Source organism: Corythoichthys intestinalis, chromosome 1 (assembly GCF_030265065.1).
Source record: "Corythoichthys intestinalis isolate RoL2023-P3 chromosome 1, ASM3026506v1, whole genome shotgun sequence".
NCBI lineage: Eukaryota > Metazoa > Chordata > Actinopteri > Syngnathiformes > Syngnathidae > Corythoichthys > Corythoichthys intestinalis.
The window spans coordinates 9264419-9283418 of NC_080395.1; the positions used below are offsets into that span (position 1 = coordinate 9264419).

The following is a 19000-nucleotide window of genomic DNA, read 5'->3' on the forward strand; positions in this document are numbered from 1 at the left end:
GCCCCGAATGGGGATATAGAAAGGAGAGGAGTCAGTGATGATTTTCCCACTTTATTGTGGCAACAATGGAAAATAATAGACAAAATAACAGCGGCCACCGCAACATGCGACCGCTAACTTCGCTCTAACGCCGTTCTCCCTCCCTCCTTGCTTCCCGCTACGTCAACACTCTGCAGTCTGATGGCCCCTTCAAGGGCCCGCACAGTTACGGACATTACAATATTTATATATATAAATGCGGCATTAGATAATTTCTCGCGGCACACCTGACGATCTCTTACGGCACACTAGTGTGCTGCGGCACACCAGTTAAAAAAAAAACTCTGGTCTAGGTCATAGGACTAGAGTGTAATTTTGAGCATGGACGGTTCTGAAGTTAACGGTTTCACTCGCTCGTTGACATGCCTCCCCCCCCTATTTTTCCCCCCTGGGATCTACCTGATTCAGAAGAATGACCCATTTTGATTTCCAAACGGCGAAATTTCGCTGAAAGGTGGCAAGTTTGCATGCCTGGGTCTAACTTTCTCTAACGAGGCTCCACTCGTTTCCTGTATTAATGGCACTTGCTTTATCTCTTTATCGGTATAAAACGTCATCTAACGAGGCTCCACTCGTTACCTGTATTAATGGCACTTGCTTTAACTCCTTATCTGTATAAAAGACACCTGTCCACAACAACAGTCAGTCACACTCCAAACTCCATTATGGCCAAGACCAAAGAACTGTCGAAGGACACCAGAGACAAAATTGTAGACCTGCACCAGGCTGAGAAGACTGAATCTGCAATAGGTAAAACGCTTGGTGTAAAGAAATCAACTGTGGGAGCAATTATTAGAAAATGGAAGACATACAAGACCACTGATAATCTCCCTCGATCTGGGGCTCCATGCAAGATCTCACTCCGTTTCGTCAAAATGATAACAAGAATGGTGAGCAAAAATCCCAGAACCACATGGGGGGACCTAGTGAATGACCTACAGAGAGCTGGGACCACAGGAACATAGGCTACTATCAGTAACACAATGCGCCGCCAGGGACTCAAATCCTTCACTGCCAGATGTGTCCCCCTGCTGAAGCCAGTACACGTCCAGGCATGTCTGCAGTTCGCTAGAGAGCATTTGGATGATCCAGAGGAGGACTGGGAGAATGTGTTACGGTCAGATGAAACCAAAATAGAGCTTTTTGGTAGAAACACAGGTTCTCGTGTAGAGCTGTCCCGACTAGTCGACGTAATCGATGACGTAAATCCGTCGACGAGCACAACATCCCGTCGACGGTTAATGAAGGGTTAAAAAAATATATGCGCGGAAAGTTGAGAATGTCGGATGCGCTGTATGCAATCGGGGAAAGCGGCACAAAGCCAAAAAAGCCCACCAGAGTGTCCAAAACATTGACTTATTTCAAAGAAACAAAGGAGGCTACACTCTTCTGTCCTGTCTCTTCAATGCCAAGCTTGACTGCACGTCGGCCGTGAATAAACACCTCAAGCGCCGTCACCGTTTCTAATTTTTTTTTTCCTTCATTTTTTGTACACTAGAGGGTGCTGTCGCCTTACTAAATAATAATGTTTCATTGACAATGGGCCTATAAGTGCTAATAGTATTGTTCTTAATGCTAACTGAAAGGTTTATTTCATGTTATGGTATAGAAAATTATTTAAGGTTAAAAGGTCATAAATATATACAATATATACAGTGATTGCACTCAAGGGAGAGATTGTCAATGATAAGGTAATAAATTAAGGTAAAGGCAATTCATATAGGCAATTCATTGATATATAAATAAGGTTTAAAAGGAAAAAGGTGAAAAGTTTTCGTTAATTTCTAATTGTGTTGTTTATTTGTGTGCACCGTAGCTCTTACGGTGTGATTACATCAAAGATGGAATAAAAGTTGTAAACCATCAGTTTAAGAGACCATCTTTTCAATCGGGATGCTACACTAGTTAATTCTATCAGCATTTCAACTCATTGTTTATTTGTGATTTATTATTGTTATTTACGTGTTTATTTGTACTTTAATAAAAATTTTTAAGTGTTCCAGTATGTTTTTTTGTGAACTGATGAGCGTCAACAAAAATTTCATTGCTAAATTAGTAAACAAAAACAAACAAACAAAAAATATATATATATTTTTTTATTATTAGATTAGTCGTCTAATCGTAAAAATAGTCGGCTGACTAATCGGGAGAAAATTAGTCGTTTGGGACAGCCCTATTCTTGTGTTTGGACGAGAAAGAGTACTGAATTGCATCCGAAGAACACCATACCCACTGTGAAGCAAGGGGGTGGAAACATCATGCTTTGGGGCTGTTTTTCTGCAAAGGGATCAGGACGTCTGATCTGTATCAAGGAAAGAATGAATGGGGCCACGTATTGAGACATTTTGAGTGAAAATCTCCTTCCATCAGCGAGGGCATTGAAGAGGAGACGTGGCTGGGTCTTTCAGCATGACAATGATCCCAAACACACAGCCAGGGCAACAAAGGAGTGGCTTCGTAAGAAGCATTTCAAGGTCCTGGAGTGGCCGAGCCAGTCTCCAGATCTTAACCCCATAGAAAATCTGTGGAGGGAGTTTATAGTCAAAGTTGCCCAACGACAGCCCCAAAACATCACTGCTCTAGAGGAGATCTGCATGGAGGAATGGGCCAAAATACCAGCAACAGTGTATGAAAAGCTTGTGAAGAGTTACAGAAAATGTTTGGCCTCCGTTATTGCCAACAAAGGGTACAAAACAAAGTATTGTGATGAACTTTTGGTATTGACCAGATACTTATTTTCCACCATGATTTGCAAATAAATTATTTAAAAATCAAACAATGTGATTTTCTGTTTTTTTTCCCACATTATGTCTCTCATGGTTGAGGTTTACCCATGTTGACAATTACAGGCCTCTCCAATATTTTCAAGTGGGAGAACTTGCAAAATTAGTGGTTGACTAAATACTTATTTGCCCAACTGTATGATATTTAACCCAATAATATAAATTTAAATTTTAAACTTCCCTTCCCAGTGAATCTTTTACCACTAAGTGATCAGGGAAAAGGCTTTTTCCCTGTGTGTACGCGTGTGTGCTTTTAACTCGTCCTTACGACCAAATCTTTTATCGCAAAGAGGGCAGGCAAAAGGCTTCTCTCCCGTGTGTTTAAGTGTGTGTCTGTTTAAATTTGCCTTTGTGAAGTAGCTTTTATGGCAAACTGAGCAGGCGAAAGACTTCTTTCCATTGTGTGTTCTTGTGTGATTGTTTAAATCTGCCTTCGTGATGTATCTTTTACCACAAGCTGTGCAGACAAAAGGCTTTTCTCCAGTGTGTATTTTAGTGTGATAGCTTAGATATGATTTCTGAGAGAATCGTTTATGGCAAACTGAGCAGGGAAAACGCTTTTCTCCGGTGTGTGTAATTGTGTGTTTTTTTAAACTTCGCTCCCAAGAGAATCGTTTACCACAAGATGTACAGACAAAAGGCTTTTCTCCTGTGTGCGTTCGCATGTGTGATGTTAAAAGTCGTTTATCAAAGAAAGATTTATCGCAAAATGAGCAGTCAAAAGGCTTCTCTCCTGTGTGTCTTCTCGTGTGTTCGTTCAAACGTGCCTTTTCGGTGAATCTTTGACCACAAGTTGTGCAGGCATAAGGCTTCTCTCCAGTGTGTGTACGTGTGTGTTTTGTTAACTGATACCCTGTACAAAATCTCATATGACAAACTGAACAGGCGAAAAGCTTTTCCCCAGTGTGTGTACGTGTGTGTATGTTTAATTGTGCCTTTGTGAAGTATCGTTTATGGCAAAATGAGCAGGGAAAAGGTTTTTCCCCAGTGTGTGTACGGACGTGTCTTTCTAAATAAAGTTTTTCAGAGTATCTTTTACCGCAGCATGAGCAGGCAAAAGGCTTCTCTCCAGTGTGTATTTTTGTATGTGTTTTTAAACTTCCCTTCTGGGAGAATCTTTTACCACAACATGTGCACGCAAAAGGCTTTTCCCCAGTGTGTGTACGTGTGTGTCTTGTTAACCGTTGCCTCGTACAAAATGTATAATGACAAACTGAGCAGGCGAAAGGCTTTTCCCCGGTGTGTGTAAGTGTGTGTGTGTTTAAAGCTGCCTTCGTGAAGTATCTTTTATGGCAATCTGAGCAGGGGAAAGGCCTCTCTCCAGTGTGCGTTCTTGCGTGTCTGTTTAAAGTTCCCTTATCTGTGAATCTTTTCCCACAAACCGAGCATGGGAAAGGCTTTTCTCCAGTGTGTGTTTTCGTGTGATAGTTTAGATGTGCTTTCTGAGAGAATCGTTTATGGCAAACTGAGCAGGGAAAAGGCTTTTCTCCTGTGTGTGTCCGTGTGTGTTTGTTTAAACTTCCCTTCTCAGCGAATCGTTTACCACAAAATTTGCAGACAAAAGGCTTCCTGACGGCGCATTCTTTTGTGTCTCTTCTCACTGATGACTTCTTTAGGGATTTTGAAGCATTTTGATCAAAGTCATTATCCTCCTCATCAGTGTTAAAATCAGAAGAGTGTGATGTAACGTCGTCACTGTCCGAGAGTGGAGCTAACAAGCCTTCAGGTTGCGGTCGTCCCTCTCCTTTTGTTGTCAGATGTTGAAATGAGCTGTCGCTCCAAGGTTTCGCCGCTCCGCTCTCTTCGCTTGGATCTTCATCTTCTTCGCTCTTTACACCGACAGTCATTGGAAACTTGGGGATTTCATCTTCCTGTGGTTCTTCTTTGATCTTGGGGGTCTCTGGATCCGCCTCCTGTTTGATGTATACAGGCATGAAAATGGGTCAGGGGTTAAAAAGGTGAGAAGGGTGTAGAAATGTGCCGGTATGAGATTTTGACGGTACGATAACCTTAAGGAAAAATACCGCGGTGTTACAGTATCACGGTGATGGGTGAAAATATTATGTGACCCGAAGTGAATTAGCACATTATGCCTTAACATTATCACATTATGCTTTCACATTATGCCTTTGTGCTGTGACCTTGATTATAACCACTTCTTGTTTACTCCGACGCCTGTTAATGTTTTTCACACTATTCTGTTGCCTGGGTTCCACAGTTGGGAGAGAATCTCACGAGCTAACTTGTTTTGCACAACTTGCTTCTCACGCCATTTTGACACCTGATGGAAACAACAAACCACCACTGGAAGGGAATCTCATGTATCTTCAAGGTTGGGTAAAACGAGCTAAAGGGAGGGAATCCCAATAACATGTATGGGCAAAATGGTTCACATCCTGAGCTTAGAGGCTGGCCACCTTTTTGCTCACAAGGCGTACCTTTATAAAGCCAGGAGCATTCTCCACTCCCTCAGAGTCCACCGTAGGATTAACGCGAAATCGCTCGGCTTTGTTCCCATGCTGGTTCTAACTGAGGCGCTGGCTCTCCGCCCATTGTCACTGGTAAGAGCTTTTTGATTGCTAGGGAATACTTGTGTGCTTTGACGGTAGCGTGGGGATTTATAAGTGACAATCTGGATCTAGCGTTATTGTTATCACGTGTTATGCTTGTCTTGATGATCTGTATTGCTTGCTTTTATGTGGGATTGTAATCAATAAACATAATTAATTCTGCAATTGTCATCAATAAACATTGTCTATTTTGCAAAAGTGTGCCTGTTATTGATTCACCGCGAACGCGGAAATTGCTTGTAACACACGGTATTGCAACTATAGCTCCAAAATGTGTTATTTTGAGATGGGTCAAAAAAAAAAAAAAAAAAAAAAAAAAAAAAATCTGTTTTTTTCCAGAAGATATTTGCAAATTAGAACACAAATATGTTAAAATAAATAAACAAAAAAATAACAAATATTTTAAATAAAATTAAAATCAATAGAACTTATAGACTACCTACAGCAGGGGTGTCCAAACTTTTTGCAAAGGGGGCCAGATTTGGTGCGGTAAAAATGTGGGGGGCCGACCTTGGCTGACCTCCTTTACGTACAGCAATATATTTAAGCAAATTTTAACAAGCCATTCAGTGTGTCACATTTGCTTTATTATTTTTTTTAATTGAATAATTTCAACAATCTTACAACTAGCCTATAAGCGCTCTAATATCTATAACCCATGCTAAATCATGTTTTTTTTTCTCATGGAACCTGCAGATGCATGAGTTGACTTGCATTTTTTCTTCCCAAACAGAAATGTCAAAATTCTAAATTAGTCTCAAAATCATGAAATTTTAGGTGTATCAAATGTAATGCATTTGGCAATAAAGGGTTAAAGTGCTGCTGCCTTTTAGTGGGTAAATGAAGAGCAGCATTTCGTGTGTAAGCTACTTCATATGCTGGTTGCAGTACTTCTGACCAATTTTTTTAAGTCTGTGTACAGGCTAGACATTATTGATTTTATGACAGAGGCTGGGGGCCGGATGAAATTTGACCAGGGGCCGTATATGGCCCCCGGGCCGGACTTTGGACATGTCTGACCTACAGCCACTGCTCAGGTTGCTCAAGATTAGAGCAAGAACAAAAATAATTGCTATAAAAAAGTAAAAACACTTCTAAATAAAATTGAAATATATCTACTGTACAATTTTTTTTTTGGGGGGGGGGACAAAAAGCTCAAGTGAAGTTTTGCCATTTTCAGCCACTGTGTCAACTCTTTTCTACATGTTATGCCTTTGTGTTAAAAAGACAAAGAATTCATAAGTTAAAAACGTATAAGTTAGTTAAAATGTAAATATTGTTGTGTAAAGGTTTCATCAAAAAAACATTGAGAGTGAGACCTTTCCTTGTCCAGAGAACGTGCATTTGTGCTTCGCGCGTAAATGTTAAATGCCAAGTCCCCCACCCCCCCAATATCGTTCATCCTTAAAGGGTATGTAGCGGCAAAGGGGGTGTGAAACATCAATAGAACCGTTATGTGCCAAGATAACAAATATTGATAAAGTTAACAAAAAAATCAATCACATTAATGAGCAATTATCGAAAATAGATCGAAAATTACGAACATTTCCGAAAGTGTTCCGGAAACAGGCGAATGGGGCGGAGACGTCACGACAAGTGATTGACAGTCGAGGCGGAGCCAGGTGCCATTGTTTTTTAACGACGAGAGAGTAGCGTTGGGGTTTGTTTGACCAAAACATCACAAAAATGGTTCAAACCTGCTGTGCTATGTGGTGTACAAATAGTTATTTATCGGAATATAGTATCCATGAGTTCCTGAACGCGAAAAAAAAAGCTGGACTACACAGACAATGGGTAAAGTTCGTCCGTGCAAAGAGGGCTAATTTTCTAGACACAGCCTCCGGCACGCTTTTCTGTGGTGCGCATTTTCCACCTGAAAGCTTCTCGAACTATGGACAAGTGAAGATTGCTGCTCAAAGGAGATGCGGTGCCGACCATACACGCGCACCCACCTAAATGTCCCGAGATATCAAGAAAGAGGACGATGACTAGCAAAGGAGGCTAAGGCTAAGCAAAGGAGGGGAGCAGCCAAGCTCGAAATGACCAGAGTGAGTACTCTTTTATAATAAAAAAATGTCACGCATTGGATACAGGACTGGACACGTGTATAAATTATCGTTCGTAAAATATATAGAACAAATCCTCTGATCCCATTCATATTTGTGTCTGTTGGCAGAGCGAAAAGCTATGATAGCGCAATAAATGATAATTATTCTATGCATTCCTTTATTTTGCAGTCACGGTGTATCAGCTTCACAAATAGAAATACAAAACAAATCATTGGTGTTTCCCACACGATCTGCTGCCGCTGTTTCATCAGCGTCATTGCTCCCCTCAATGACCGTTTCATTACGCTGTATTGGCGTTCGTTTGGGCTCAGATTAGTAACCTAAAACACCGATTAAAGCTTCGTAACTCTCCTCGTCACCATTAGATGAACATTCGTTACGTCCTTCTACGTCGGATTCGTCGCTGAAACTAGAAACGAAATTGTCTGCCATCATCGCCGCCATTCAGTATTAAAGCACTGAGCCTTTTTCTTGTTGAAGAAACATCCCTCACTGTCAATTCTGAATTCTCTTTTATTGACAACGTGTTTCTTCATGAGGGAACCTGGAATATGTGCAGGACGAACACAATGCATCAGCATAAACAGCTCAAAACACCCCTAATTCTCCCCTCACTAGAAGGAATTATATTGATGTAGACAGGCGCTGCCCCCCTAGTGGCCGGTGGCACTCTCTTCACTTGTCGTGACGGCACGCACAATCTGCCAGATCTCGGGCGCCGGTCGTTTTAGCTTAACAATCGAGCCAAATTTCTCTCATTTTCTTGTGTGTAATTACACGAAATGGCATTATATGAATACAAAAGGCATGCGTTTATGGATAAATGATGGAATATTAAAATTTTCCCAGGGCACTACATACCCTTTAATAGTAATGTTGGTTCTCTACCTTGTAGATCAGTGGTTCTTAACCTGGGTTCGATCAAACCCCAGGGGTTCGGTGAGTAAGTCTAAGGAGTTCGGCGAAGGTAAAAAAAAAAAATGCAGTGCCCTATTTATGTATGCCGGTTAAATCAAGGCATAATGGATTTTTCGACCAGGTTTTGGACTGGTTTGCACCCAGTTTACAGGCTTAATCAATTTCTTTCAACTGCTAGTTCTCGATCTGTTGGGTGGAGGAACTGGTTTGCTCAGTGGAAGGATGACTCGGACTTAGTATGAGGGAATACAACCGACCTATGCGCAGCGTGGTCTCAAATTTTGACCTGTTTGTAAAACATGATGTCAAAATGAGAAGAATTTTGAACTGAATTTGTTATTAGCTTGCTAGCTTAGATTCATCGGTTTTTATCTTATTTTTTTCAAAAAGCTTTATTATCTAACCCTGATGGGTTTGGTGAATATACCGTATTGGCCCGAATATAAGACAGCCCTGATTATAAGATGACCCCCTCTTTTTCAAGACTCAAGTTTGAAAAAAAGACTTTTTGAACACCAAATTAATTTTTATACAGAAAATAATTACAGTATATCTGAAACAAATGATTATAACAATATATTTGAGAGAAAAAGCATGCTATTTTGCCTCATTCAAATTTTAATATTTGATCATTCAAATATGTAAACTAAAGTGCAATCACATTCATAAATGAATGGGTTCTGGTTTTTGAAATGTAAATAAACCAATCTATTGTGATAAAACAACAAAATTGCAATAACTGCATTAACCATCAAAGTGAAGTCTAACTGTAACTGTAGTCTTCAAACAAATCTGAATAAGGAAAAACATTGCAATAAAATATTGCAAACTGGTTAAACTTGAGAGTAGTTGAGATCTGTCATGACAGAACATAGCTTTAATGATATCTGGCGCCATCTAGCGTCGTGAATGGGTATAATGTCTAGACCGCGAATATAAGACGACCCCCACCTTTTCAGTCTTATTTAAATGCAAAAAAACACCGTCTTATATTCGGGCCAATACGGTTCATGTGAAACTTATGGGGTTCGGTACCTTTAGCAAGGTTAAGAACCACTGTTGGAGATACTTTCTGGCATGTTGCATGTTTGTCGCCACATTCGCAATTTATGACGCCTTTGTTGCCGCAGCAACCCTTCAGATGGGTGAATAATGTGGACACTATGCTATCATGATTTGGACACTTGACAATTTTTTTTTTTTTTTTAATGAAAACAGCCAGCCCTAAAAATCGGATTTAAAGTCTAAAGAGATTGAAATGCCTGGAGTCTGAACGTAGTCTTGGAACTGTTTTTTCTTTCTGTAGATACAGTAAATACTAGAGGTGTGCAAAATTTCCGATTCTTAGATTATTCGCGATTCGGCCGTGGAAGATTCGAGAACGATTCACAAACATCCAAATTTCGATTATTGAAATATGCCAAGTAAAGCGGAAGTACAACACACTCAGCGCGCTGCGGGTCTTTGGGACGCAATGAGGAACGAAGCGAGAGTAGCTAAACATCATGCTTATCATTACCCTGCCCCTCTGGTAATGCCAATGCTCAACTCACGCCTCTAGCTCAACTCATACCACGAGATAAAAAAAACAACAACATATCTGACTGCTGCCGAAAAGCTGCTACAAAGTACATCCACATGTTACGGTAGATATCATTTATATAGGACTAGATGCAATATAGATTCGGTAGCGTTGTAGTGAACCTTCCAAGCAAACCTAATTAACTTTTTATCTAAAATACTCCTAACTCGGTAAAATATTGACTTGAATCTATCTTTAAAATAGATTTAAAACTTTCACATGTCGAAAGTAGACAAAAGGGAAATTATGGAATAACGGGAGCAATTTTAACAACTTTAACGGTTGATTCACAACATTGAATTAATTGAATGTAGTTTAAAGCTGCTGATACAGAATGGGGACTGGAGTTTTTTATTTACTGTAATTTTTGTATATTTGTTTACTGCTATATGTTAACTTGACACTGAAATAGTAGTTTGGTTTAGCCTGAGAGTATTTTTGAACAATTTTGGAACTAATGTACAGAACATTTAAAAAAAAAAAAAAAAAAAAAGAGGGGGGTGTATCAATAATCGTTTTATAATCGAATCGGAGCCTCTGAATCGTAATCGTAATCGAATCATTAGGTGCCCAAAGATTCCCAGCTCTAGTAAATACAACTTATTACAGACACCCATCTTTCACTGACATTGATGGTAGGTAGAACTCATTGGCTGCCATTGACGGCCATAGACGTCCAATCTGACGTGGGAGGGATAGCAGCGAGTGAACTGCCGCTTTCCCAGTTCAGATGGATTGGACGTAATTGTTGTACTGCCATATCGTGAAATTTTCATTATAAATTCCTTATCTGACTTGCCATACAAGTTGTATGGCAAGTCAGATATGGGAATTTGCCCTTCAGTCACAATCACTGATCACAGGCACATCAAAACAAAAAGTAAAACAACTAATGTCATGATCTTACCCTCATTTTCTTTCTTTTTTCAGTTGTTCGTCGTGGCCTGGATTTCCTCTCCTCACCTTGATATTTGGGATTGCAGTGGCTTTCATTCGGTAGTATTTTGTCGCATCTTTAAAACAAGTCAAAGAGCGAGCGTCTTCTAGCATTAAATGTAATCACTCTAATGTAAACCGAGCGACCCTCTCTTAGAAAAAAATTTACAAGTGGCATAAAACTTAAGCAATCGAAATGCGTTAACATGTCTTGGCTAGCGAGCTACGCTAAACAAAAGAAAGGTATGTTAGCCTTCAAAGCTTTAACATTAAGCCAAACGACTTCCACTAAGCTTTAAAATGGGTCATTTTAGTCCACTCAATTCTAACTTCGGTACATACCCGATGAGAATGCTTTGGAGGAGCCAGTTTTGGAAGAGGGGAACACGAAAGAACTGCAATTGTGGCGAGGGTACACGGACGTTGCGTCAAGTGAACCGGAAGTAGAAACATTCAAGCAATGACACTTCAGTCTTTGGAACCAAAACTGGACTCTAAAAATATTTCTTGAATATGATAAACAGATCCAAGTCCAAGTCATAATGATCAAAAACTCAATTTTGAAGGCCCCCTCCGCCCAAATATTTTGTATTCAATGTATATCTTTAGATTTAGCATTGGAAAGAGTTCCTATAGACCCTACCCACCGACGTCACAAAATCACGTGCTCGCTATATGGTTCCGCCCACTTGTCCGTCATTTTGTGTCTGTATTATCAATGGTCTCAATTGATCGAGCAATTTATAATGCATTTCATGGAATGCCGTAAACTCACTTGATGTGTTGCATAAAAGGCGTTATGTGGAAAAGCTTCAGTTTATCTATTCGCCAGATCCATATTTGATGCCTAAATCGATGTTTTTCGACCCGCTGTCTCCGCCGTATTTGCCTGACATCTGCTAGCTACCCTGAACTGTACAACTATCTTGTCCACACAAAATCAGCCTATTCTCACCAAAGTTTGAAAAACTTAATACTTCGTTGCTAGTTGGGTGAAACAGGTCCTCGTCCACGAAAATTCGGCAGGAATCTATCTTGTGCTTGGAAAGGTGAGTTACGAAATTTTCAATTCAAAATCTTTTGTTATTGCTAACATCCACTGTCAAGTCTAATGTATTTCATGTCGTTTGTCAATGGAGTTAGGGCTTTTAATGTTTATATGGTTTAGCGATAGCACTCTCACTACATACATACGTGTATGTTGTCGGCGATTAGCCTAGCAATGATCTTAATTGTGGTTGTCAGCCCAAAACCCTCTAAATATATATTAAATGCATCTTACCAGATATAAAATGACTACTACATAATCTGTGGTAATCGTTTGGAGCCCAGTTTTCTCGTCGAATTGCAGCAGCCCATCTCGCTCTCTTCTCTCCGGGTCTCTCGGAATCCGGTAGAACTTCAAGTCTCTCCGTCTTCTCCGTCTATCTTCTCTGTTATTGCAACCGACCGCCACACACGCCTTCACCATTTTGATTATTAATGTTAACGAGCAGAAAAACACGTCGTAAATAGGAGGAATGTACGTAGCCGTAACAGGGAAACATGATGTGTTGACGGACAATTGGGCGGCACCAGTCAGGAGGAAGGAGTTGTGACGTCACGTGGGTAGGGTCTATAAGAGATCATATTAGACATGTTTTTTTCCCTCCCAAAATAAAATAAAACAAAACTTTAATGGATGTATATGCAACATAGTTATTTTGGACTTGGGTGATTCCACTTGTTCACATTAGAAGGCAGGGCATAATAGCGCCCCCCAACTCATGTGGTGACTATAAATAGCTGGGCGCGTCGCAGAGTAGCCCAGTTGCATTTTGTCATCATTATCGTTGCTACTAGCTTAGCGCCACAGAGCCAAGGGCATAGGTTTGGTCTCAACATTGGTAGGGACGATATAACATATCAAGATATCCAAGGACTGATCTACATCTGAGGCATACTAGACTACCCCAAGACTCGAACCAAAGTACTCTCATGAAATTCTGATGTGGGATTTCATTTCACAGATTTTTTTCCTCGTGTCAGTTAGTGTTCATGTATGTGTCCCCCCTGAAGTGGATCCATTCTTGGATAGCTTCCAGTTTTTTTTTTTTAAATAAAGGGACTTGCACTCTGAAGCCACCGCGTTGCATTACCGTAATGCACATAATGCAAACAATGATCCAAATGAGGGACGGCTAGCTTGACTTCGTTATTCCTTGTGGGGCTGTCCAACCGCAGTAGTTTTGCAGGTTAGCAGGTTCACACAGTTGAATGTTATTCTAACTCTGATGCAGGTTGGACTTTCAGGGGCAAAATTAGTGGTGTTTCCCCCACCTCCATAACACTGACATCTTTTTACATTACTTGCAGTAGCTGCTGCTGGTCAAAAAACTTCTAATATTCCTCCCCTTCAAAGGGGGTAGAGGAGGCGGCATGTTGTCAACATGAATCTGTCGGGGCTGTGTGACTGCATGTCTGTGTGTCTTTGGGGGGTGGCGGGGGTAAGTCATTTGCCAATCAAACATGTGTTTTGAGGGGGGATGGATTGGCACATTCAGCCAGTAAAAAGGGATAAATGTAAGTCTGAACATAATGAAAATAATTAGCTTAAAGTGTATGATAACACTAAGGTGCTGTGAGATATCAATAGAACCGTTATGTGGCAAGATAACAAATATTAATAAAGTTAACAAAAAAAAAAATCACATTCATGAGCAATTATCGAAAATAGATAGAAAATTACGAACATTTCCGAAAGTGTTCCGGAAACAGCCGAATGGGGCGGAGACGTCACAGCAAGGAAACAAAAGGTCAAGGCCGGTGCCATCGTTGCTTATCGATGAGAGAGTTGCGTTCGTGTTTTATCAAAAAAAATCGCTAAAATGGTTCAAACCTGTCACGCTATGTGGTGTACAAGTAGCTATTTGTCGCAATGTAGTACTATGAGTTCCCGGACGCGAGAAAAAGAGCTGGACTACGCAGACAATGAGTAAAGTTCGTTCGTGCTAAGAGGGCTAATTTTGCAGACCCGGCCTCGAGCACGGTTTTGTGTGGTGCGAATTTTACACCTGAAAGCTATACTAACTATGGACAAATGAAATCAGGTTTTGCTAAGAAATTGCTGCTGAAAGCAGATGCGGTGCCCACCTACACGCGCAGCCACCTAAATGTCCTGAGATATCAAGACAGAGGACGACTGGCTCTGATCCGACAACCCCACCACCCCAGGCAAAGCAAAGGAGGGAAATGGCCAGAGTGAGTACTCTTTTATAATAAAAACATCGCACAGACTGGACTAGAGATGTCCCGATTGATGCCGATCGATCGGGTCCGATCACTTCATTTTCAAAGTATCGTAATCGGCAAAAAATATCGGCCGTGCATTTTTTAAATATATATATACGTATATATATTTGTTTAATTAAATCGTTTTCTAATTGTATTTAACGTTACAGACACAATATGTTACACTCATCCAGAGTCTTTAGTTTAGGCTTACGGTAGGGTTTTCAAATTTATCCCTATAACGGCGATAATAAGTTTTTAAAAAAATGTATCACATTAAAATATTTAATGCAATTAATGCATGCGGTGCACAACCCACTCACGCATTGTCGCGCTCAATCTGTAATGGCGCCATTTTACCTATATAGAGAGATAAAAGGCAGCGTAAAATGAGTAGAGTGAATTTTGGCACCCTTTGGAGCCTTTTGTAAATTGACTAAAGCCTTACAATCCCTCTCCCTACGATTAGACATATCATAGGAAGCAATGTGGGGAAGTAAGGTAGCAATTGATCTTTTTCTTAACACCTTATTTTATTTCCGAACGCAGAGAAGATATATCAATTTGTAGCACTACGCACAGTCATGGTTCCACTTCCCATCATGCATTGAGGCATGGCTACAGTATCATTTACTGAAAGCTCAACAAATACACTAGATGGCAATATTTAGTCACAATATACAAAGTCACAAGTCTTTCTATCCGTGGATCCCTCTCACAGAAAGAATGTTAATAATGTAAATGCCATCTTGAGGATTTACTGTCATAATAAACAAATACAGTACTTACAGTGCCTTGCAAAAGTATTCGGCCCCCTTGAATCTTGCAACCTTTCGCCACATTTCAGGCTTCAAACATAAAGATATGAAATTTAAATTTTTTGTCAAGAATCAACAACAAGCGGGACACAATCGTGAAGTGGAACAAACTTTATTGGATAATTTAAACTTTTTTAACAAATAAAAAACTGAAAAGTGAGGCGTGCAATATTATTCGGCCCCTTTACTTTCAGTGCAGCAGACTCACTCCAGAAGTTCAGTGAGGATCTCTGAATGATCCAGTGTTGTCCTAAATGACCGATGATGATAAATAGAATCCACCTGTGTGTAATCAAGTCTCCGTATAAATGCACCTGCTCTGTGATAGTCTCAGGGTTCTGTTTAAAGTGCAGAGAGCATTATGAAAACCAAGGAACACACCAGGCAGGTCCGAGATACTGTTGTGGAGAAGTTTAAAGCCGGATTTGGATACAAAAAGATTTCCCAAGCTTTAAACATCTCAAGGAGCACTGTGCAAGCCATCATATTGAAATGGAAGGAGCATCAGACCACTGCAAATCTACCAAGACCCGGCCGTCCTTCCAAACTTTCTTCTCAAACAAGGAGAAAACTGATCAGAGATGCAGCCAAGAGGCCCATGATCACTCTGGATGAACTGCAGAGATCTACAGCTGAGGTGAGAAAGTCTGTCCATAGGACAACAATCAGTCGTACACTGCACAAATCTGGCCTTTATGGAAGAGTGGCAAGAAGAAAGCCATTTCTCAAAGATATCCATAAAAAGTCTCGTTTAAAGTTTGCCACAGGCCACCTGGGAGACACACCAAACATGTGGAAGAAGGTGCTCTGGTCAGATGAAACCAAAATTGAACTTTTTGGCCACAATGCAAAACGATATGTTTGGCGTAAAAGCAACACAGCTCGTCACCCTGAACACACCATTCCCACTGTCAAACATGGTGGTGGCAGCATCATGGTTTGGGCCTGCTTTTCTTCAGCAGGGACAGGGAAGATGGTTAAAATTGACGGGAAGATGGATGCAGCCAAATACAGGAACATTCTGGAAGAAAACCTGTTGGTATCTGCACAAGACCTGAGACTGGGATGGAGATTTATCTTCCAACAGGACAATGATCCAAAACATAAAGCCAAATCTACAATGGAATGGTTCAAAAATAAACGTATCCAGGTGTTAGAATGGCCAAGTCAAAGTCCAGACCTGAATCCAATCGAGAATCTGTGGAAAGAGCTGAAGACTGCTGTTCACAAACACTCTCCATCCAACCTCACTGAGCTCGAGCTGTTTTGCAAGGAAGAATGGGCAAGAATGTCAGTCTCTCGATGTGCAAAACTGATAGAAACATACCCCAAGCGACTTGCAGCTGTAATTGGAGCAAAAGGTGGCGCTACAAAGTATTAACGCAAGGGGGCCGAATAATATTGCACGCCCCACTTTTCAGTTTTTTATTTGTTAAAAAAGTTTAAATTATCCAATAAATGTTGTTCCACTTCACGATTGTGTCCCACTTGTTGTTGATTCTTGACAAAAAAAATTAAATTTCATATCTTTATGTTTGAAGCCTGAAATATGGCAAAAAGTTGCAAGATTCAAGGGGGCCGAATACTTTTGCAAGGCACTGTATGTACTGTATGTTGAATGTATATATTCGTCCGAGTTTTATTCATTTTTTTCTTAATGCATTGCCAAAATGTATATGATCGGGAAAAATTATCGGGAATGATTGGAATTGAATCGGGAGCAAAAAAAAGCAATCTGATCGGGAAATATCGGGATCGGCAGATACTCAAACTAAAACGATAGGGATCAGATCGGGAGCAAAAAAACATGATCGGAACAACCCTAGACTGGACACATGTATAAATTATCGCCCGTAAAATATATACAACAAATCCTCTAATCTCATTCATATTTGTGTCTGTTGGCAGAGCGAAAACCTATGATAGCACAATAAATGATAATTATTCTTTACATTTCTTTATTTTGCGGTCACGGTGTATCAGCTTCACAAAAAGAAATGCAAAACAAACCATTCGGTGTCTCCCACACGATCTGTTGCCGGTGTTTCATCAGTGTGATTGGTCCCCTCAATGATCCTTTCATAGGCTGCATTGGCTTTCGTTTTGGCTCAAATTGATAACCAAAACACCAAAGAAAGTTTCATAACGCTCCTCGTCACCATTAGAAGAACGTTCGTTACGTCGGCCTCGTTGCTGCAACTAGAAACTAAATTGCCCGCCATCATCGACGCCATTCAGTACTAAGCACTGAGCCGTGTTTCCTTGTCGTGGCGTCACGCACACAATATGCTAGATTTCCGGGATCTCGGGCGCCGGTCGTTTTAGCTTGACAATCGATCCAAATTTCTATCATTTTCTTGGTGTTGCGATGTGTGTAATTACACGAAGTGGCATGATATGAATCCAAAAGGCATGCGTTTATGGATAAATGATGGAATATTAGCATTTCCCCAGGTGTTGACATACCCTTTAATAATGGTAGGGTCAATTCTATCCTTACAACATATGGGAAGACAATCTAAATTCCCTAGATAACTGAACTCATTACAAAATGCAAACAAGGTTGTTTAAAAGTTGGTGGGGACAATAAAGTAGAAAAATGCTTGTCATTATGAAATGCTTTATTGAATGAGTCCACTCAAATCCGCTCAGGCTGCTCATTTACACACGAGTTGCCAGAGCAACTGTTTAGCTCATTCACTCTCAGCCATTTTCACCAGAGAAACCCCCTTCGCTCCCGGCCATTTGACTGGATTTTGACTGATTTTGCAAGGCCCACAGAAAATTCTGTTCTATTGCTATATAAACGTGGAACCTACCAAAAGAAAGATTACTCTTCTTTAAGCAGGAAAAAAAGTTAGTTCGTGTCTTTTTTTCCATTCATTAGAAATCAGCATTAGAAAATAGCTTAGTTTGAGCAATTTTCAAATTCCTGATGAAAAAACACAAATTGAGCTTTTTGTAAAAGCATACATTTCAAACATAACTTTGACTTTAACACAGCTATTTTTTGCTTTTGTGACATCCCAAAACACCTGAATGTTTTCCTTCTACAAAATAACATAAACAACAAGACAAATAGAGCTTTTGATTGCAAAGTAACAATTTATTTACAGACAACTATACTACTGAACTGAGAGATGACGCTGTTGTGCGCGTTTCCGGCCGAGTCACGAGACACTAGATTCACAAGAGACATGAGCGGCTGAACATGGCAAAGCGAACTCTACTTACCGAGCAGCACAGACTCAACAACATCATCCGCTACACTGGTGATCCCGATCGTTCTGCTCGGTCGTCCAACGCCTGGCACCTGGACATCCACCTGGTCGTCAAGCTTGGTCGTTCATCGCCTGGCGTCCCGGACGTCCTCCCGGTCGTCCTGCTCGGACTTCCCACACCTGCCGTCCTGGACGTCCTCCTGGTCGTCCGTTCGGTCGTCTTCCTCCGGTGCCCCGGCCGTGCGGCCCGACCGTTTGTTACGTTAAATTGGGTTGCGCCTGGCGTCCTATGTGGGTGGATTCCGGGGGGGACCTCTGTGGTGACCACTGCCTCATGGCAGAGTTAACCTGGGGAGCTTGTGTGGGGTATGTTGTGTTCCTGGGGGGGGGGGGGGGGGGACTGGTTTGGCCATGCGCGTTTCCAGCTGGGTTGTTCTCCACATTTTTGTCACGCTTCTTGCCTCTTCCGACAGATGACTTCTTACCAAATGCTCTACTCTAGTGGCCAGTTTAATTGCTTTAAAAATGAATTTTGACCATTGAACTTTGGAGCGAAGTTGCATCAGAACCGAGAGATGTCTCTTATGGAAAAAAACGAAAAAGATGTATAAATATGTTTTTGGGACATTGAAACAATTAAAAATAGAACGTATTTATACATTTTTGGGAGCAAATGAGTTGACAAAGTAAACGATGACTGACGCATGCTGCGCTTTGAAGTTTCGGCTTCCAAGCGTATCTGGCAAGATCAAACCTTAGCGTCTGTCAAGCATCATTATCTTTGATAAGCAACT

The 19000-nt window shown here is 40.8% G+C and overlaps 1 protein-coding gene across 1 annotated transcript; it reads right to left on the bottom strand.

Moving 5' to 3' along the window:
• Window positions 1-413: 413 nt before the first annotated feature.
• LOC130921758 (gastrula zinc finger protein XlCGF57.1-like) lies at window positions 414-11324 on the bottom strand. The gene is made up of 3 exons (XM_057846018.1): window positions 11240-11324; window positions 10869-10974; window positions 414-4735 (listed from the first exon to the last, which is right to left on the bottom strand). The coding sequence occupies exons 2-3, from the start codon at window positions 10872-10874 to the stop codon at window positions 3026-3028; spliced, it is 1716 nt and encodes a 571-aa protein (XP_057702001.1). The 5' UTR covers window positions 10875-10974; window positions 11240-11324; the 3' UTR covers window positions 414-3025.
• Between the last annotated feature and the right edge of the window lie 7676 nt (window positions 11325-19000).